The sequence below is a fragment of the Protopterus annectens genome, chromosome 12.part0 (assembly GCF_019279795.1).
Source record: "Protopterus annectens isolate FY-2018-M chromosome 12.part0, PAN1.0, whole genome shotgun sequence".
Lineage (NCBI taxonomy): Eukaryota > Metazoa > Chordata > Ceratodontiformes > Protopteridae > Protopterus > Protopterus annectens.
The window spans coordinates 207,541,827-207,565,158 of NC_056746.1; the positions used below are offsets into that span (position 1 = coordinate 207,541,827).

Consider the following 23,332-nt stretch of genomic DNA (forward strand, 5'->3'; position numbering starts at 1 on the left):
CTTGTTGTTCAAATACTCATCTCACTGAGATGATAGCCAATAAACAGGGATAAGGTTTCCAGGAGAGGTTTTACTGCACAGCTCAAAGCAGACTCAAATGAGAGCCGAGCAAGAGCTTGGAGTACAAAAATAAGTTCCCATGGGGGGGGGGGGGGGGAGTAAGGGTCTTTGATGAGGGGGGTATGAGGAGGAATGTGCCTTTTAAAAAGGCCTTAAAGAGCTTTTGGGAAGCCAAAGAATTTGAATTAATGCCTTGATGAAAATCTGAAATTACTTCAAGATGAACCTTAACAGTTCTAACCAGTCAAATTAGCTAGGAAATGCAGTTATGAGAGAATGGGACCTGAAAAGAGGTCTAGTCCTTGGTGCACTGTAAATGGAAAAGGTTTTCTGTACAGACTCTTGCATAGTTTCTTCAGATTATTTCTTAGTAGATTGAATCTGAATTGATCTAGAACGTAGGATAGATTTGAATTTATCTAGTACGTAGGCTGGAAGGGTTAATGGCCATCAGAGGAATAGGATTAATCATACAGTTAATCTGTGGGACTTGATGTCGGGTGATGCTGACCAGACAGGTGAGACAGGAGATCCAGCTGTGGATCTAGAAACCATAGAGTTAATACTTGGAAAGGTCACAGCAATGGGAACTAAACCTTCCTGGGCCAGAAAAGTGCTATAAGAATAACTTTTGCCTTGAACAGAGAAGCTTTCTGTGGAAATGCTGTCATTAGGGGAAGGGGGGATGCATATAGTAAGACCAGGTGGTCCAAGGATGGACCAGAGCATACCAGTGTGTCTGTCCCGGTGGTGAGATGAGGGAAAAGCAGCTGCTGCATTGTGGGTTAGTTGGGGATGCAAATGTGTCATAGTAAGTCTAGCCCCAATAGCTGAAGACTTTATTAGCTACTCTTGAGTGGTGGAAATGCTCATGGGGTATCAGGATGCAATTACTGAGCCAGTCCACTAAAAGGCTGACCCAACCTGGAATGTTCACAGATAACAGAAAATGCTGTGAAGAACTCATCCACTGCCACACTTTCATGGCATTTCAGCATAAGAGGTACAATCTGGATCCTCCTTGCTTGTTGATGTACTACACACAACTGATGTGTTGTTGGTGTGCACCAAAATTCCACCTTGGGAAAGGAAGTCCTGTTGTGCATGCAACATTAGAAAAACCACAACCATGTTCTTTGGACAGTCCTTCTTCTGTAATGCCCCACCCAACCTAAGAGGAGAGGTGTCCATTATAACCATGGCTGTTAGAAGGGGCAGAACAAAAGGGATGCCCTGCTTGTACCAGGAGACTGGATCCACCACTTTAGATGGATTTTGCAAACTGTGGACAGTCAGAAATCTAAACAGAATGAGTGGCCTGGGACCAATGCATTGCTCAGTGTCTACTGGAGTACTCTCATGTGTTATTTGGCATGAGGAACCAGTGTAACAGCTGCTGCCACCATGCCCAGTGTTTGCAATACTAGTAAAGATGGTGGGGAGTCCTGTTGAAGGTGGTCTATAACAATCAGAGGATAACAGCCTATGAGCACGGAGTTTTGCAATTTTTGTTGTTGTCTCTAGATTGGAACATACAAAACCTAAATAATGGGTTGACTACAGGTTTCATTTTTCAAAATTTACTGACAAACAAGGATTGATGCAAATGGAACAGGTAATCTCTTGTTGAAATAAGGGATTATTTTATATGTGCATCAGGAAGCCAATCATCCACGGATGGGACTATCTTGAACTCTGACTCTGAGATGGGCTAGGATTATAGACATGCTCTTAAATGCCCAGGGCAGGTAATGATTGGCTCCCAGCCAGAAGTGGAGGAACATACTGGTCTTGCTTCACAATTCTGATATGGAGGTAAGCATTTTAATGGCTTATTGTGCACATCCAATCCCCTTCTTGTAGGTATGGAAAAATGAAATGCAACATGACCATTTTGAATTTTGTCTTCTAGACATGAGAGATTTAGCCTGCTGAGATTCAGAATGGGACTGAGGCCCTCTGTTTTTTTTTTTTTTTGAACTTAAAAAAAAAAATTTATGGAGTAGAGCCATAAAAATAGATGACCGAATTCCTCACTGCTGAAGTAGCTGCACCCACCCATGACGAACAAACCATAACAGCGGCTGCCACCATGACCAGCATTGAATACTGCTGAAAAAGGTCTATGACTTAATCTGAGTGATAACAACCTTTGGGCAGGGAATCTTGCAATTTTTACTGTAGCCTCCAGATGGCAGCATAGGTTTGATTGAATTTCAAACAAAAAAAAAAAAAACACACTGAGATACCAAAGGGTCATACCTCTCAACCTAGAAACATCAAAAATCTGGACAAAGGCCCACAAAAAGTAGGTAGAACCGGCCAAAAATCAGGACACTGATTAACATAAAAATTGTATACACAATCATGTAACCCCGCCCACTCTGAAGGAATTGTGGGATGCCAACATGAACACTGAAGTTACTAAATAATAATAAATAATGGCAGACATTTAAATTTCAGACTTCATATCCCTTAGAAAATAAATACAAAACCTGTCATTGCAGCAGCTATCCCAGTTTACAGTTGCAATATTTAAAATATGTCCCTATTTTTGTTCCTTTGTCCCACCATTACTTTTGGCTTTGTCCAGATTTCTTGCTCTGAGAGATTGAGAGGTATGCACCCCACTCCCAAATTATGTCCATAACATAGGCTTAAAGTTCCATTAACCGCTGCATATAGTATGTAGTACAGAGATTGCATAATAAACTGAGAAGAGGAAAAAACATACTCCATATACTGTAGTGCAAAAACTAGTATAGCGCTTTCTATCTGGTCTACAACCTAAAGACCGAAACAACACCATTAAATATTCCTGGACCCGGAATAGCAAAATAGTGCAGCTTAACTATCGATAGTTAAAAGTCGAGCATGCTGACACATCTACCCTTACCCCAGGAAGTACTCAGATGGAGCAGAAGGCTGGCTAAAGTACACTTTCAATAGCTGGGAACACCAGCTAAACTGCTGCTCCATGATGGGGATCCCGTGAAACCACTGCCTTTCCTAGATGTTCACATACAGGAACATGATCTCCATAGCAGAATCCAGACCTTGCTAAATAAACTTCGGCTCTACTGGGAACTGAGCAGCATAAAAATGAAGGCAAGGAAAGCTACAAGTGTGCCAAGATCATGAAGCATGCAAGCTGTAAAGCTTGAGCTGTACAGAGAGCAGAATTCACACAGGCTGTCATGTGTTACATAAAAGTCAAAGTAAACTTTGTTGTCATTCAGAAATCACACAAGTGCAAAAACTGAATGAAATTCCATGTCTCTGGACTCGGTGTGCAGACAGCATATAGACTATTTTCACAGACATTTACAAACAACACCTAGCTATTACATCACAGACATGCAAGTAGACAGACTAATACTGCACATAATTAGAAACATTTTAACACTTTTTGCAGTGAACACTTACTTGCATGAGACTTTAGTATTGCACAGGCACTTGCTTAAGACACTGCATTGATCCTTGGGCAGAAAAAGACATTTAAGTATTGCACTGTGAACATTAGAGTATTGCAGTATGGTTAATTTACAAACTCGTAACATGTACTGCACTGAAAGAGATATTTTACTGCATTGCTATTGCTCTAGATGGTCTAAATTAACAGTCATGGGGAATATTGCACTAAGTATTAGACGAAACTGGTAACCACGTTAATCCACAATATGAGATAAGCTACTACAGTTTCAACTAACCCAGATGGCCATCAAGGTGCATAGTTGTTACTACAGTTCAGCAGCCTGATGACATTAGGGAAGAAGCTGTTCCTGAATCTCGTAGTTCTGCAACGTATGCTTCAGAAGCGCTTTCCAAATGATAGATGCAGGAACAGTCTTGTAAGCAGGGTGAGTGCAGTCTTTAATTATTCCTCTGACCTTGCCGAGACATCTGGACAAGTACAACTCATGGACAGACGGCAAGGTGGTCTTGATGATCATCTCTGCTGTCCACCACTCACTAGAGGGATTTGTGCTCAGAGGTGGAGCAGCTGCTATACCATACTACAAGGTTGTTCATCAGGGTGCTTTCTATAGCACCTCTGTAGAAGGTAGTGAGAACTGTCGATAGGTGATTTGCTCTCCTCAGCCTTCTCAAAAAAAAACAATCTCTGGTGTGCTTTCTTGACTATGGCATTTGTATTGGTGTTCCAAGAAAAAGTCCTCATCAATGCACACTCCCAGAAACTTTGTGCTTCTTACTCTTTCCAATGATTCTCCAATGATGGTAAGGGGAGAATGTTTCTTGTGATTTTTCCTGTATTCCACAAGTATCGCTTTTGTCTTGTTTACATTTAGTGCTAAGTTATTTCCACACCAGATAATCAGATGTTCCACCTCATCTCTATACACTGTTAAATCATGGTTACTAATGAGGCCTACCACTGTTGTCTCAACAGCAAACTTGATAATGTGGTTTGCATTGTACCCGGCTGTACAATTGTGTGTTAACAGGGTGAACAGCAAGGGACTTGGTACACATTCTTATGGGACTCCAGTGTTAAGAATAATGCTATCTTAAGTTATTTCCTGCACACACTTTCTGAGGTCTGTCTGTGAGAAAGTCAAGAATTCAGCTATAAAGTGGAGTGTTGACACCTAGTTGGAGTAGCTTTATTACCAGATGAAGAGGGATGACTTTGTTAAAAGTAGAGCTGAAGTCGATGAATAGTACCCTCGTGTAAGTATTTTATTCTCAAGGTGTTCCAGGGATAGATGGAGTGCTAGAGAGATGGCATCTGCCATACAGCGATTTGCTCGGTAAGCAAACTGCAGAGGGTCAAGATCAGCAGGCTGCCCAGATGTTATGGCATCCTTGACCAGCCTTTCAAAGCACTTCATCACTGTGGAGGGGAGGGCTACAGAACAGTAGTCATTTAGGCAAGATGTTGGAGACTTCTTTGGTAATGGAACAATTGTCGTGTCCTTAAAGCATTTTGGAAAAATTTGCTGACTCAGAGTTATTGAAGAAATCCAAAAGGACATTTGTTAGTTGAACTGCGCAGTCCCTGAGCACTCACCCTAGGATGTTGTCAGGCCCAGCCGCTTTTCTCGGGTTAACTCTGCACAGTGTCCTCTGGACATCAGCTGGGTTGAGGGTGAGCATCTTTCAATTATGGCCAATGAGCATTTTCTTCACTGTTCTGTTCCCTTCCTCAAATCTGCTGAAGTAGACATTCAGCTTATTTAGGAATTCCTTGTTGTCTTCACATTGTGAAGATAGGTGTTTGTAGTTAGTTATGGACTGAATACCTTGCCATACGTGTCTGGAGTCTTGATGGTCAGAGAAGTATCTCTGGATCTTTCTGCCATAGGCGCATTTTGCTTCCCTCACTCCCTTCTTCAGATTCGCTCTGGCTGTTCTGAGGGCTTCTCTGTCTCCAGACCTGAAGGCTGGGTTCCTTGCTTTCAGTAGCTTGTACACCTCTCTCGTTAACCAGGGTTTTTGGTTGGCTCGTGTGATGATGGTTTTGGTGACTGTCACAGCCACACATTTTGAGATGTAGCCCATCACTGCCTCGGTGTACTCCTCTAGGTTGATACTCTAGTTCTCAATAGCCACATCCTTGAATATGCTCCAGTCTGTGCTCTCAAAACAGTCTTGGAGTGCTAAGACTGCACCCTCTGGCCATACTCTTACTTGTTTCACTGTTGGTCTCACTCCAGTTAGCAATGGTTTATATGCGGTAGCAACACTATGGAGACATGGTCAGTTTCCCAGGTGTGGGTGAGGCACTGCCTTAAATGCCAGCTTAACATTGCTATATACCTTGTCCGGTGTATTCTCTTCACTTGTTGAAAAGTCCACATACTGGAAATAGTGGGGCAGAACCATTTTCATGTTGGCCTGATTAAAGTCACCTGTCACCAAGGGCGCCCGCAGGCAAGTGCAAGGGGGTGCACTTGCACCCCCCTGGAACCGGCTGATTTTATTTTAATTTAAAACTAAAAAGTTTTTTTAAAAGGGCATTCCTCTTTAAGAACGCCCTTTGCAACGGTGGCGGATTTAGGCATGGGCACAGGGGTGCACGCCACCCCCTTTTTAAAGTTGCCAATCCCAGTATCTGTCCTACACTGTATTATATTTTAACTACCTTACTAAGTGAAACTTGCACTGAAACATTTGAGTAGTCGATCGTGGAAAAGATTATGCAGAGTCAGTGCATTTTTAACCATGATCAATAGCTTAACTGTAACTGCACTGTGTGTCAGTGAAATGTGCACTGGAGATGTGATTGTCATACAGATCACCTGACCACAACCTCCAATCACAAATTGCTCCTCCATCTGCATCTCCCTTGTAGTTAGATGAGTTACTGTGAAAGCTTCAATACAGAATTTCTTCATTGAATCAAGGCTTGTGAGAAAAAAAAAAGATTATTTGTTGGACAACCTGGGCTCCTGGAGTGCTAAACTGAGTCAAGGTTAACACTCAGAGAACTGCAGGAATTCGCGCTTAAGCAATCGACACTATGTTGATCACTAAGGTAATTTTTTTTCTGAAATTGTAGAGCTTGAAGGCGCCAAAATGGTACAGACAGGCTCACTTGTTAGGCTAACAAGTGAGTCTCAACTGTACCGCTTTGGCGCCTTCAAGACCTACAGCTGAGGTATACTGAAAGAAATAGGAATGATTATATGAGACAGAACATCACAGGAAAGTGAGTGGGGAATTATTAACGTGCTAAATCATTGATTGATAAAGTTAGTGACAAGGAAACATTTTTTGTATAAACTATAAACACTGCTTTAGTAGTCACTTTGAGAAATAACTAATAATGCCTGCAAATTAAGCCACTATTTAAGAATACAAAGAAAATCAGAAAAGCGTCTCAGATTATTGTTTTAAAAAGACAGGTGGGGTAGCATACAGATTTGACAGAAAATGTGTCTGCTTCAGATAAAAACTCCCTTTCCCTCTTGATTACCAATCAGATTGAAGTCCTTACCTCTTGGTTCCTGTAGCTCTAACTTCAGATTAAATGCTAAATTCTGAAAATGCGAACTGATTACTGTAGGAACAGTTCCAAGTTTGTCCTTTGGTACATGTGTAACAGAAACTCTACTAAAAGTGAAAAAAAAAGTTTATAATGTATTGGCATGATCCATTGTCTTAAGTTTAAAGTTTGTTTTATGGGTTCCCATTCACTATCACCAGTGTTCTTTTTTAGCAGTGAATATTTTATTTATTTCTTTAATTTGGTTTTACTTCATTGATTTTCTCAGCAAGAGAAATGCAATGAAGAAAAAACAAAGTGAATAAATTGAGATATTTTAAGCACTTAGTGAAATAAAATATTCACTGCTGAAAAAGAATATTTGCAGTATCAGAAGGAAACCTGTATGCAATAGCGATGCCGATTCTTAAAAGATGTAAACAAAACCAAGCATGACCTATTAGTTTTCTGTCAAAATTTGCATACATATAGTTTTGTTTTTGATTAATTATTCAAAGACTTAATGCAGACCATTGGTCCTTCCCAATACATTCGCTTAGCTCTCAGAATGGGACAGCAATAATGGCACAGCTTCTGAAAAGGTTTCATTTGTAAGAAGACATCATTGTAGAACACGGACGGGATCTCACCAGTGCACTTAGTCTTACACTTAACTCTGGTAAAATAAGCAGTAATTCTAAAATTAAGGTGATAGTGGAGAACGCTTGGCATTGCATAACTCACGGCCAAGAATGCAGATGACCTGCTGTGAAGCTGTTACTGTTGAGAAAGACAATATTGCTGTATAGGCCAATTAAAACTGGGATACTGTCCATGTGTATAAATGAAATGAAGTGTCATTGATTATATCATAATTCTGAGAGTGCTGGACTGTTAGTGCTGATCTATCCATTACATTTAGATGAACGTAGACACTAGTTTATGAATGACATATCCATGAAGTTGTGGTTTCTAATTAAAAAAAAGAAAGATGGCATGACAGTATAATTATTAAAAACTGTCATACTGTCTTCCTTGATAAGTGAAGATTTAATGTTTTTTCCAGCACTGATGGTGTAACTTTGTCAGCATTAACATATGTATGAAAAATGTGTTTGTTCAGGGTTAATGGCAACAGAATATAGGGGTTCCCCATGTAGTCTGATCTGTATTTTTTCTTGTGCATATAGTTGGGCTTTTTCACAAACTGCTGAATTCAACAGCGACTGAAGTATGCATGATGGCATAATATGTACTAGTTCAAGCACAGTTAAGAATGAATAAGATAAAGAGTCATTACATGTATTTTACTGGTATAACAAATTATTAACAATTCTGACAGCTATAATTCATGTATGTATAACCTCCAGCATAGTGGCACTGGCACAAGTCTCCATCCATGACATACGTGCGTGTGCATACACGCAGACACACACACAAGTACACACACAGACATACGCAGACACAGACACACACACATTCTCTCTCTTTTGCACCTCTGGTAAGATGTACACAATTAGGGCGATGACATTTGCAGCTGTCAAAGTACTACTGCCATTTAAGCAACAGGCAGAGATGCAACCGGGATACTGTGTTCCCCTCTATCGTCAACATGAAGTCTGTAACAGCTGAAATATACACCTAGGTAAACATTTTTCCACCAAAACAATATTTTGCAATGCTCTATAACCAGATAGCTTGCCTGGTTTGCTACTCTCTTTTCCTATATCGTGGGTAGAAATCTTCTGTTTAGCAAGCCTTTGAGTATGAATGTGTAGTACCACAAATTTCATGAAACTTCTCACACCAGTCCCAAACAAATTACTTATCCTGCTCGCTGTTTTTACCAGCCTCATCAGCAACTTCACATACAAAACATGGATTTTTTTTCTTCCATCAAGATATGAAATAGGTTCATAGGTAGGTACTAGGCTATTGGCCCTAGGGCCTATATAAGCCTAGCCATAAAGTTAACCTGGCTTTCGCCACCCAAGAAAATTACTCCTGTGCCCCTGTCGAGCAGATCCCCAGAGGTGATCCCCAGGGTGAATTTCCTATTTCCCATCCAATCAAGACTTTTCTTGAAGAGTGCTGATAGGTAGTTTGTTCCAGAGTATGGGAAGTCTCATAAGCAGATAAAGGCATGTCTTCATATTCAGAAACCTCAGAGTCGGACTCTTGGTTAGTTAAAGCTGCTGGGGACAGGTCTCTTTCTTTTAGCAGGGGAAGGCTGGCTTCTCCTAATCAGCATAATCAGGTCTTCTTCCATTTTAAGCATTTGATGTTGTGACAAGGAAGCAGGTGTTTGGGTTGTTTTTTTAGGCCTGGTTCATACACTTTGCCTTAGGAACTTGGCAATTTTAGACAGAACTGAAGACGCGAAAGAAGTCGTTGGTTTGTGATCAGTAATGCTAAGAACTTCCTCGGAAGCCGGTGCCTGCACAGTGGCTCTGGACCCATCCAAGGTAGAGACATCCGCAGGTTCTGTAGTCAAAGAAGAGTCTTACGGCATACCGGACTCTGAACAGGTCTCGGTAACAGCCTGCGGATCCATCGAAGCGGGCATGATGGGCTGTGAAAGCACCTCACTGAGCACTGGCAAACTGGCGACTAGCTTAATGGAAGCGTCGTCGGCAGTTTTGGACCTGTGCAGTGTCTCTGTCTTTCTCCTTACGTTTTTTGGAAGATAGATAGTCGCATGGCTTACTGAACCCATTTCGGAATACGGAGATCGAGAGAGAAAGTATTTAGCGACAATAAGGGCCCGACGACGAATAGTTTGGGCGTTGAACAAAGCACAAAACCATCAGCGAGGTACATCATGGTCTGGGCCTAAACAGGTGACACAGTAAGAATGGAAATCTCGGTGTGGTACTTGCTTTCCACAGGCGAGACCATTGTTAACTTTTTCTGATATTGGTTAGAGCAAGAAAGAAGGACCCCCAACAGGGTACTTAGCTTTAGAAGACTTCAGAATGATTCAATTCGGAAACGAAAACTCAGGTAGCGTCCGACCGTCACTCATGCGAACTGCTTCTGCTTCAGGCTCTTCGGCAAGAAAGACTGATGCAATGGCGTCAGCTGCCTGTTTTTATACCCTCTGACAACCTGACATTAGTCCTGAAGCGACAGCAGCCAATGCAGAAATACCAAGACTCTGGTATTCGGGCCAACTGAGGGCCACCTGCAGGCAGGCAACCCAAGTGTGATGACTGCAACAGTGAAACACAAAGATCACCACCAGAATTCCTGACCACCCTAACAAGTTGTCTCAACAAAATGACTCTCGTTATAAAAGCCCAAGAGAACAAAATACACAATTAAAAAATTCAAATTTATAGTATTTTCGAGTTTCACAGCTACTTACATCTCGCATCAATGCAATGTACAGACAGCTTATACATATAAACAACAAATATTACATGCAGATTCCTTCTAAACAAGCTGCTTAAAATTAGTGACACCACCTTTTGTATATCACAACATATAGCTACAGTATTCTTCTACATGTGCTGTACTTTAAATACTTCACAAACTATGTAACAATCAAACTTAAACAACATATAATGCACACTGACAATTTCACCCCAAGCTGTCTGAAAATGGTCAAAAGGCCAGACCTGGTTAACAGATATAAACACAAACTCCATTAAAATGTTTTAAACAGACTGAAAAAAAATGCTGGCAGAACTATCTTTGGGAAAACTGCAAGGGAAGCAAGTAACTAAGAAATGGCCAGTGACAACAGTCTCTGTGCTAACAACCCAAACATGTCACATCCGAATGATGTGGTGGCAAATGAGATCTGAGGTATACCAGGAGAGTGGGGCATTAAGGTTAAACGAAGGAGCTTGAGGGCTGGATCCACAAATCTAGTAAAAGTGGTGGAGTTGGATCCAAGGGTCAGATCCAAGATGCATCTGCTGAGGAATGAATGAAAATGAAAATACCAGATTCCAAAATTTACCCAGGGTCTGGTCCCCATATCTCTGATAGAGGCAGACAGTAACACAGCTTCCCCTCTCCACAACCTCTACAAACTTCCGAACATACCCTTCTAATAAATGCCCAATGTCCATGATAGAGGGACACAATTGGGCTGGATTGCACTGCTAGGCTTATAAAGGCCCTGGTGATTGTTAGCCACTATGAACTATAGAAGACTATGAACTTGCCAGCTCCTGCTGACAAGACAGATGTGCAAGAACCAGATAACTCACAGTCCTCTGTGCCCAAGAGAATGAATGCTATGAATCTTGCTGGTCCTGGGAGAAAGAACAGGGAAGACTTTCATGTTTGGTCAGAATGTTGCGCCCATCCCTGGGGAAGCTGCTGCCGCCACTGAATACCACATTACTTCCATTTCTGATGTTGCCCCAATGGCTGTTTCTAAATGTAAATTTGAACTTAACTCATTGTGTGCTTACTTTCCATGTAAACTTGCTATTTCGCCACTCAGCCTCGTTGCACAATGTAAATACCTAATAGTACCTCTGCACATGATGCATATGACCACCTCACGTTGAACTATACCTTTCAAGTGTACCTCATCGGGAGGAATGTTCCTCATGTTGGGTCTTAAAAAGTTTTTGTTCCCCAAAGTTCTACATCAAAAGAGTCTGCCACACATTCAATGTTAGAAAAATGTTTTAACTGATATCCATGGTAAATAGAATTGAACCATATTAATCCATCAAAATAACTTTTTATAAGGAAAGAGTAATACATTTAACGCCCTTGCTGTAGCAGCTTTCAGTTAATCCACTAGTAGATATCAACGCCTGGTGTAGCTTGGAGTGTGAAAGCAGCTGATCGGGATAGACTATGCAAGTTTGCAGACCCTAGATCAAAATACTGATATGGAATGCATCATCGCATTGTTAAAAACAAGGCTTCAGAAACAAATGCAGTGATAAAAAAGCATATAACTAAATCAGCTGTGGAATTAGACACAATTTGTTCAGGTTATGCTCATTGGCGCTGGTGATAGGGAATTGTTTACCCTGAATTCTAATTAATCAATTAAAACCTTAGATGCAGCATGTTTTATTACGCAGTCTACTACTTTAGGTTTATTTTATGTTGTGCATTTAATAACACTGCATTACACTATGTTATGGTTACTTGGCTTCACAAAAGTAAGATGATCTCAAATGAGTTATTCTTTTTAAATACGCTTTGCAATGTATATGTCAGTCCTGCTAAAAGAACTATAATGTTTAGCATTATCTGAAATTCTGAATTTTCTTGTTTCGCTTTCTGTTGCCTTACTGTAATCATAATCTGCTAGTTTGAGATTTTATTTGCTACATTTTCATTTTATGCCTTTTATTTACTGAATGCTGCAGCTTTTATGAAGGATTCTAGTAGCTCTTATAAAATAAATTAAAACGCGTTCCCCACACATTTTTTTTTTTATGTCACCATTCACTAGAGCAGTGGACACCAGCTGCAGACCCTCATGAAACATGAATACTTGGGTCTCTTTGGTGCTTCTTTGAAATTCTCTTAAAGTTGTGCAGTTTTATTGTTTTTTTAAGCCAAAGTTATATTGAAAATAGCTTGTTTGCTAGGAGACTGCTGAGAAAATAAAACATTTATGAACAGCAACCGAAACCACAAAGCACACTCAGCAAGTTAAGCATACCACCGCATAATACAGGGAGTCCTAAAGTCACAGATGCTGAGCCTGTAAGGCAGGCATTAACCTAACTAAACATTACTGAGTTAGAAAAGAAAGAAAAGGAACTATAAGGGAATATACAAGTAAATTTATGAAAGGAGGGATATAGAGAAACATTATAGGAAGCATGTGTAGAACACTGTCATATATGATCATAAAGAAGTAAATGTATGGAGAAAGTTCACCAGGGAATAGAATAATTATACTAGAGGGGATAGAGGCAGCAGTACTACACTGGTACAAGACTCCAATGAGTATGATACTAGTAAGAAATGTTGACAGGTCATGTCACTTTAACTCTTTTTGCAGAAAACCTCTGGTGGAGCTTCTGAAGTTGTACTTGTAACCTTAATCAGTAGCAGAAGACAAAACAGCCAAGTGCGCATGTGTGTCAGCATCTCTGTATAAGAAGGAGCTAGCATACCCCTCAGCTGTCCAGGTTTTTGCAGAATGTCCAGATTTTTGCCCCATATTCCTCCTAAAAAGGATTGAAGTTGCTAAATAATGACAGACATTTGAGTTTTAGATGTCATATCCTTTAGAAAAATACATACTAACATAAATCCTGTTATTCTAGCAATGTTCTAAGTTCATGAGAGCATAATTTATAATCTGTCCCTATTTATGTTGGGCTTTGTCCAGATTTCTTTCACTAAGAGGTTGAGGTGTGTGAGAGAGTGAAATGCCCTAGTTAAGAGTTAGCAGGTGAATTTATTTTCAAGTGCATTTTCAAGGAATTGTGAGCGTCACGGGAAGAGAAGTTTACTGCTGCTCATGCTAAGTCTGCTTAAAATGTGCAACTGTTTTGTTTAGCAAATGGCATCACTACTGTAGTATAGAATTTTAAAGCAGTGTTAGTAGCACAGCAGGTAGCATACTTGCATCCTGATGCAGAGGGCTATAGGTTCTACTCCCACAGCATGTACATGTGTATTTTAAGGGGGTGGAATGCTGCAGTCCTGACTATGTCCTCCTTTGGATGAGATGCCTAATAACTATGAACTTGTTTTTCAGCTTACCACCCATTCCCTATTGCATTATACCAGCATACCATTTTTTTTAATGTAACGTAGGCAATTTACTCAAGGGCAGCAGGCATTGAATTTGTAGATGAAACACTGAAATGTAAAGTTGATTTCTAGCAACAAGCTCTTCATTAGTTTCAGATCTCTCTAATGTGGAATTATTCAGACTACTTTTACTTCTGCAGAGATTGTGCATACTGACTGACACTGGTGGACTGTAATGACAGAAGTTTAAGTGGCCTTTTATGGTTGAAATGTTCTGAATTGGGCAGTTTGTCATTATTGGTTCATATGTTTTGTTTCACTGCTTGCTGGAAAAACATTCAAAACTATAAATTTAAAACAGTCTAACAAGTGGTGCTGTATTATAGAAGGGATATAATTAAATTATTTATTATAATTAATACAATCTGTATATATTATAATCATATGTATAATCACATGTATAAATATGTACACTTCTTATGCATGGCTACTCTTGTTTATCACAGTAACAGGAAGGATACTGTAATGGCTGTGTCAAGAAAAAAGGTCTAAAGCTTTTAGTTAAGCATATAATGAAGTTGTTCACATCACTGATAATGCAGACCCAGTTTCATATAACTAAGGGTCAACCACACAAAAGCAGAAAACACCCAGAATTTCCCTTGCCCACTCAGTAAAACTAATCTTGAAAAAATAATTAATAATGTGCATATATTAGGGCTATTGGAATTATCTATAAAAAGATGAAGTGATGATTTGCAACTGTGTCAATGTTGGGATTATGAAGAAATGTTGGATTAAGCATTAATTAAAAGATATACATAATTTAGTGACTGCGCACAGTTTAAGTTAAATACAGCTATAATGTGTCGGTGCATTCAAAGCACAGAATGCCAGCTTTTATTTAAACAGCAACTTGTGTTACTGAGAGCTATTGGAAGCCAAAGAACACTAGTGTTATATAAACTAATCTGTTTAAATCTGTATAATCTGAACAAGCTCATGGAACTCAGTTTAGTGTCCTACATGAGAAATACTGAGCTAATGAACACTATTCCCCAATATTTTTTTCTAAGTCACTTATAAATAAATAAAACAAGGGGAAGTATTTTGAGGTAAAACTAATACCTTGCCTTTATGGTAGGTAAAAAGGAAAACTCTGTTAGTACCCAAGTAAATAAAATGATTATTAGCAATGAATGAGAAATTATTCCAGTATAGAGAACTGAATAGCCAAGCCTTCTTGATCAGAATTCAAAAGGGCTGCCAGCTGAAAGTTCCCTTGAGTTAGTTGCAATGTACATGAGGTATGTAAAAAAACTTATCACAGATCCCTAATTAAATCCAGATATCTGTAATCATTGTAGAAGTAAAGCATAAAACAGTATGCACACTGACAATTTTGACCAGTGTTTATGGCAACTGGGGAGAAATAGCTAAGTAATGGGACCATGCAATGGCTGCGTGGGCGGAGGGGGCCGGGGCTGCATAGGCGGGGCTCTGGGTTTGCATCCCCCCCTGCAAAAAATCCTGCGGGCTCCCTTGCCTGCCACTATATGAACACATTCTGGATTCTGGTTTTGCAGTTCATTTATAGCCTGGTGTAATGTGGTCATTGCCTCATTTGGATTAGCAATGGGATGACTGTAATCAAATGTAATGCAGATGCTATTAAAGTCCCTCGGTAGATAAAAGGGTTTGCATTTCAGTGACAAAAACTCTAGATTACCTGAGCAGTGTGAGGATACTATCTCACAACTGGTACACCAGTTGTTATTGATGTATATGCAGACACTTCTCCCCTCTGACTTACTCCTGAGAGAATGTATACTGTTGGCTCTAAAAAGTGATAGCCCCTCCACACAGACTGCACTTTCATTAATGTTATTTAGCCAAGTCTCAGTAAAAATAAGCATACAACATTTCCTCACCTTGTTCTGAGCAGATAATTCCAGCCTTACATAGTCCATGTTGCTTTTCAGTGATCGAACATTTGCTAGCAAGATGGATGGCAGTGCATGCCTGTAGGGATTTCCTTTTAGCCTTGCAGTGATTCCAGCCCTAGATCCTCTTTTGCGTATTCTCTCACTCCTCTTTCATTTCCTTCTCTTAACATGATCCAAAAATGTCAGTTCTGTACATACCAGGCATTTTGTTCCATGTTTCAGTAAGATTCCCAGTTCCTGTAACTCGAGAAGTGCTGTAGGCCTCACAGGCAGCAGCTCATCAGACCTGTTACACAGCAAGGCTGAGGATCGAATTTCCAGAATACTGTCTCTACTATAAATTAACTTACTGTTAGCAATCTTCCCTGATTTAGTTTTTTCTCTTAATTTAGACATGGAATAGGACAAACTGTGCACATTTCTTTGCAGAGCTGAAGTAGCCACTGCCACATAAGGCGCTGCCTTTTTTTTTTCTGGACAACCAAGCTAGCGCTACACTCGGTCACTCTGGTTTTAACAGGGCAAGCTTGTTTGGCTGGAGAAGTTTTCTTGGTTTGCAGTACTTTCTTGTTAGGATTTGTTTATGTCCTATGGTTCACTGCATGGTTTTCTCTCCAGGGTGAGTGGCTTTGTGCAGAGTACTTAAACTACACATACTGCCAAAGTTATTTGAGACAAAACTGTACACCTAGTTTATTTTGAAAAGGTTAGTAGCTCCCGGGAAGGAAAAAAAAACTGCCCCCAAGCACACAAGCAAGCACATTTGTTTGAAATAGTTCTAACTTAAGAACATTTCATAAATTGTCTGATTCAAGTGTTCTTTTGAAAATAATTGGTTCAGCAAGAGTTACTATTATAATAGCAGAAATCAATTAGGATTGCTGAAATTCATTTAATGGAAGCAGCTAAAACCTGTGAAGTACAGAGATTATAGTCAGCGTCCTTAAAATGTGTATGCTGGTCATGGTAACACACACACACACTTTGTCAAATTCATATTAAAGTCATCTTCTTTTGGCTTTTTCCCAGTTAGGGGTCGCCACACCAGATAACCTGTCCGTTCATGATTGGCAGTGGAGTTTTTACGGTGTCGAGTTGCCAGCTCGGTGCCCATGGAAGGCACACACATGCATGCACTCATGCCTAGGGCCAATTTAGAGTATCCAATCCACCTACAGCACGTCTTTGGGATGTGGGAGGAAACCGGAGCACCCGGAGGAAACCCACACGACCACAGGGAGGACATGCAGACTCTGCACAGAAGGCAACCCAGCCGAGGATTGAACCAGAGAACCTTTTGCTGTGAAGCATCAATGCTAATCACTGCACCACCGCAGTCGCTCTGAAATTCATATTAAAGTCTAATGGGGGGAAATCAATTGCAGTAGAAGCAAAACAGGACAGGAGGACTATAGGAACAGTATGAAACGTCACACGGTGCTGAATAAAAGTTATTCTCTTGTAATATCCCAGGTAATATGGTCGTTATTTGTTACTGTGTATTGTTGTGTTGTCTCTCCTACATAATACAACCATGGATACTTCAGGCCAGTTGAGAACGTTAGCGGAGCTTTTCAATCTTAACATTTTAAGCAATGATTCTGGCTGCAGTAGAATTGATAACCATTTTAGTAAGATGAAGAATGTGCGCTTGGAAGGTCACAAATCGTGCAGTGTTCACAGAAACAAGTTTCTGTTGATCTGCAATCAATGGAGATTTTATAGAAAATTTTGACTTGCACTCTGAATATTTATTTCCAGGTAAAACCTGGCTTGCCCCAAAAGAATTTAAAGCAGCGTTTTGGGACTGTAGTAAAACAGTATGATGCTTCTGATACCAAGTCTGCCTGTGTTAGTCCCATGAAGCTGATTTGCATTACTTATGTTATGTGTCTTGTTTTTCTTCAGCATAGTAAATCATTACAAAGTGACCCATGTTTCTCTTTAGGGCAATGCAAAATTTAATTAATCTCATTTGCATGGTCCCTGCTGTTTTCTGCTGCTCATACTCTAGTTCTGAAAGCTTAAGAAGTGAGCAAAATCTATCTTTATTTTCTGAGTACTTAGCAGCGAAAGTAGTAACTGCTGAGGGGCATGGTTGCTATTCTTGTCACATCAATATAAAGGCCAAAGTATGGCTTTTTTTTTTTGGGGGTGGGGGGACAGATACATTGGAAAAGTGTTACTTAAGTTGTTTGGTTTATATTGATGTTGTAAATCAGCTTCTCATTGTATCCCTTTAAGTACTGTCAGCCTCAAAAACCACTTGCTAGCATGTAAGGGGCATTTTAACAACTTTAGAAGGCTGACTTGAAGTTCACAAATATCTCCATTAACTCAAAGGTTGTCAGCAAGTTTTCTCTTGCATGGATTTCTTCTAACCAACTCGAAGAGGTAAAGACTGCTTTGCTTTGCTATTGGCTTTTCACACTTTGGTAAGAGGAATTGAGTCAAGTCAAGCTTTAAACACAAGTCCTGAACTGTCGTAGAAGCTTGAACATGATTTATGTTGACTATATTGTACCTTTAGCACAGTGGTATTGTTACTTAAACTAAGTATTTATTCATGGTTAAGCGAAATTGGGAATTGAAGGGGCCACTCGGAAATTCATAGCACCCCATTATTTTGCCCTCAAAACCAGTAAATTCAGAGTAATTCAATATGGTTCAGAGGTAAGACAAGGACTGATACTGCTATGGGGAGTGTAACTTACACAGTTGTAATTATGTTCATTCACACTGCTGCAGTAGCCTATGGTTAGAATACCATTGCCTATCCAATCTGGGAGGAGGAAGGATATAGATCCGGTAGCCCTTGAAGAATGGTCTTAGCAAAGGTAGTCCTGGATATAAACAAAGAATCTAGGTATGCAATTCCTTGTGCAGGCAACTACAGAGGATGACATAGCTATCTCTAGAAAGCCTCTAGAGTTCATCCTTTTCCAATATGCCATCAAAGATGGTGAAGCTGTACACTAAACTTGTGTCAGAGCCCCTTAAGTTTAAAAATTAGTCAGTCAGACATGAAAAATGGCAGGTAAGTTGTCACAGTGTGAACAAAAGATGTATATACTCCATAAGTGGATGAGTCATAATGTAAAATCCTGCCACGATCCTCAGAAGTAAAAACTAGTCTGAAAGGAAATGTCAGGTAAATTGGGACAGTGTTAATATAAGTACTAAACATTCTCTCACTCTGCCCAAGTAAAACACTGCTTCATTCAACTCGAGTGAAAATTTTGTATAATCAGTACATTTCTTCATCAAAAAAGCCCCAACCTAGTAGAGTCTAAATATAGCAGTCCCAGACAAGAAACAGATAGCAGTTCACTAATACCAGGTTTCTTAAAGAGCCAGGACTGCTGACAGTAATAAAAGTAAAAACATGCTTCTTTAAAATAAGCATATATATTTATATAGATATGCATACATACACACACTAAATATTATACAAATAAATACATTTTCTATGTGGAAGGGTTTCACAAAGGGAACTTTTTAAATAAATAAAATAAATCATAAATACATTTTCTGTGAGGAAGTGCTCCCCAACGGGCACTTATCTGCCAGAGAAACGTGCTGAAGTACTGGCTTCTACTCTTGTTGAACCTTGAAGCTGCTTCATCATGAGGTGCAAAGAAAAATACTAAAGACTTTTCACTTTGACTGATGATTTTCCTTGTACAATGCTGGTAAATCAGCAATCAGCATGGCTTAGCTTTTGGAAACTGGCTGTTTGCTAGGTCTTCAGCAAGATAAACCAATAGGCTACTGCAGCAATGGGAATGATGAACATAATCAGTAACCAGGTAATGACATTGTACTTATTTTACTAAATTGGACTGCTTCTGTAAAGTTGGCTATATTGCAACTCTTCAGTCTGGGAAAATAAAGTAACCCACTTTGCTTCACTACAAATCCAATCTGTACACAAGCCCAATACTTTACTTCTATATACAATATCTAAAGGAACAGGCAGGACCAAGTTCAGATGAACAAGAAGTTTCACTGGTGACTATAACTAAAGCTGCAAGGGATCTTGCTTTTCCATAACTGTTAAGCTGCACTGCAATAACTTAGCTCATGACAAGTACAAGGGCTTGATCTCTATGGGTGGCTGCAGCACCGAGAGGTGATGATCATACTGATGACATTCCTAAACCCTCTCTCTACTGCAACTTTTCCTTCAGTATAGCCACACTATACAGAATCAGAATACTACTTACCAGTTCTCTAATATGGCCCACTGTCCAGAATGCTAAAATAAGACTGACTAAATTCTGGGCCTCCACTGTAAATAGGCTCTTTTCTAGTCAGACCTTCCCGGTCAACAAATGTTAAATAAAATAAATAAATAAATTGCAGAAAAGTCTGCTGTTGATTCTCATGGCTCCTATCAGTTCTGAGTCTGAACTTCTCCGAAGCTGCAGAATTTATTTTAAAGGGGATGCTCAGTATTTGTGGCATCAATATTGAACTCAAAAATCAGTACGTTCTTCATAATTCTTCACAAATGAGTGATCTTTACTGACTGTGGTGTAGTATCATCTGTACACAATATGGTATTAGTGTTACTGACTTCTGTAATCATTCTAATACTTAAACTATGTACAATCTAACAGCTGCACAAAGTTTATACTTCACAACAGACATTTTTGGAATATATCAACCCATTTCTTAGAAATATTTCAGAACTGTGCAACAGTCTAACCCCTAACTTCCATTAAGGGTCAGGTCAGGCACCATTCTGCACATGGACTTTTCTTTAGGGGAAAAGTATATGGATTAAATACTGGGAGACATCACTGTCTCTTGTACTCTGAGACTTAATTATTCGGTTTGGTCTCTCCCTCTCCCATTCTCCCTTCCTGGCTTCAGTCAGGTAGAAGCAATTTTGCAGAGTAATGGAAGTAGTTGGCCCCCTCCCCCGTGGTGCACCACCCCTACTCAAGGCAGGCGAATCATACCTGTTAGTATAGACAGTGTGGTCGTTTTTCCAGCTCCATTGTGGCCCAACAGTACTGTAATCTGTCCCTCGTACATATTAAGGGTTAGGTTCTTCACTGCTTCTTTCCTCTGGCTGCCCACTTTAAAAGCCTAAGGGACACAAAAACAAAACAATTTAATGACCACCACTAGAAGAGCTCATTAATCCATTTGTTAAGTCATCACTCAGTTGTTTTCCATTAATTCCACTGTTTACACCAATTAATATGCTGCCTCTGTGAACCCAGCAAGCTTGCTGACTAGCTTCATGTGCACTGCCAAACTGTTAATTCATTCACCCTCCATTCATTAATGTCCTCATGCAGTGTACCTACTCATTTTAGAAAGTACAATAATGTTCATGCATAGGTGCAATAAACAGAGGCTGACAAATGCTTGCAGCATCTAGAGAAACTATATTTTAAGGAGTAAACTTGCTATTTATTACCCGAAATGGTTAGCATGGTGTCATGAAAATGAAATGGTTAGCACAGTCAGTCTGGAGGAGACGGTAATCACACACACCACAAATCCAGTCTCACATAGACATATCGCAACAGCAAAGCAAACACAAACACACAAAAACATACTCGGAGGCTCTAAATAAAAATCTGCCCAAGCAACAGAGACCTCCAAAGCAGACATCCAAGCAACTGCTACCCCACAACAATACCCACGTATCACATAGTTCACAAAGTCAGTGTGCCACACAGTCACAGCCCTTAAGGCTAAACAACACACCTAATACACTTGTAATAGGTGACTCTATTGTCAGACACACTGACGTCCCTCTCACCAGGCTGAACAAGGAGAAGGTCACTGTAAGCTGCCTGTCGGGTGCCAGGATCCACCACATAACACAAGCACTCAGGTCACTCCAAAGCAAGTACAAATATGACTCCGTCATTGTCCATGCTGGTGTGAATGACCTGAGACGTACCTCCCTGGATTACATGAAGAGAGACAGAGGAGCTCTCTGATCATGTGGACCAGTCCGGTATGACTCTGACCTTGAGTAGCATCTTACCCTCACCAAGAATGATACTACAGTATAAAGATAAAATGATCAATTTCAACAATTGGCTAAAGTATTGGTGTCACTCGAAGGGGATCCAGTGTCTGTCAGCCTGGGATGACATGCTTGACAAGCCACGTTGCTTCGCTAGGGATGGCTTGCACCTGTCACCCCTGGGTTTTTGAATACTGGCCAAGGCTCTTGCCACCCCCATAGTGCCTTTTTTAGGCAAGGCTGAAAAGACAAACCCACCTCCTTAGACAACACAAGGAAAAAGAAACTAAGGGTAATGCTGCTCAATGCCAGAAGTCTAAACCTCAAGATGCACGCACTCGAGGCTCTCCTCAGTATGGAGAATATCGATAGCTGTGCAGTAACAGAAACCTGGTTCAAGGCTCCCGAGAGCACCCCAGCACTACCAGGCTAAACCTCATACCATGCTTTTCGGCCCCAAAACTCAGACCGAACCACAAGTGGAGGGGGAGTTATCCATATTCATCAAAGATACCCATACCTCCGGGCTAGTGGCACTGCATGAAGCATCTGAGACCATCCATGTGCAACTAACAGTGGGCAAAACTGCCTTCCAGTTTGTAGCATGCTACAGACCACCCTCCCAAACTCAGGAACCCCACTCGGCTTTCCTGAAGACACTGGAGAATATGAAGGTCTCTCCAAACACCATTATATTGGGTGACTAACTACCCAAACATAGACTGGGAGCACTACTCAAGCCCCAACACCCTAGCCCAATGGTTCCTAGAATTTATAAACTCAAATGCTATGAAACAACTGGTCACCACTCCCACAAGAGGGGAAAACATATTGGACCTGATCATCACCAACATGGGGACTCTATGTTCCATACCAGAGGTATACCCCTCATTGGTAAGATCTGACCATAAATTAATCACTATGGACATCCATATCCCATCCCCACCCCCAGCAAAGGAAACCACGGTCAAAAACTTCTCAAAAGCAAACTTCCCACTTCTCAAAACCGAGGTGGAATCCTTCAAAGCCACAGGGCCAGTGGAAAATATGGCCCAAATCACAGAATCCTTTACAAACGCATTCTATGGATACCTACAGGAATGCATGGATCGTAATATCCCAAATAAAACCAAGACACACTCCTCCAAAGGCAGGAGACCTGCCTGGTGGACCCCAGCCATAAATAAGCTGTACAACAGAAGGAGGAAGCTACTACATGAGAGCGCAAAATCCCTGAAAGGGAAAGCAACTCTGATCAGTACTAGCAAGAAACTACGATCCCTCATAAAATCATCTAAGGCTAGCTTCGAAAGAAAAATTGCACAAGAAGCCAAAGATAATCACAAGGCTTTCTTTAGTTATGTCAGAAACCTGGGTGGAAACTCCCAGATATGCTCTGAGTTAGTGCAAAATGACAAAAAATACACTGAACCCACAGACATTGCCAACATCCTGGCAGACAGGTTCAGTGCAAACTTCTCCCCCCCTCCCCCCCAAATGAGCAAATGACTATCCCAACAGAGTGTAGCCTCCATGACATCACAGATGCACAGGTGAGAGCTGCCCTCGCCAAAGCAAAAAAAACAGCATCAATGGGACCGGACGGTGTCCCGGGCTGCGTTTTACACGAGCTCCAAGAAGAACTGAACCTCACTTAAAATCACTGTTCAGTCTCAGCCTTACAACAGG

General features: G+C 40.5%; 1 protein-coding gene across 1 annotated transcript in view; it reads right to left on the reverse strand.

Moving 5' to 3' along the window:
* The window catches only part of ABCA3 (ATP binding cassette subfamily A member 3), a gene marked incomplete in the record, with an annotated part of 1,818,321 nt that overhangs the window by 1,151,810 nt on the left and 643,179 nt on the right, over positions 1-23,332 (reverse strand). The window contains 1 exon segment of the mRNA XM_044089258.1: positions 20,616-20,745. Within this exon segment, the coding sequence (XP_043945193.1) occupies positions 20,616-20,745 (130 nt within the window).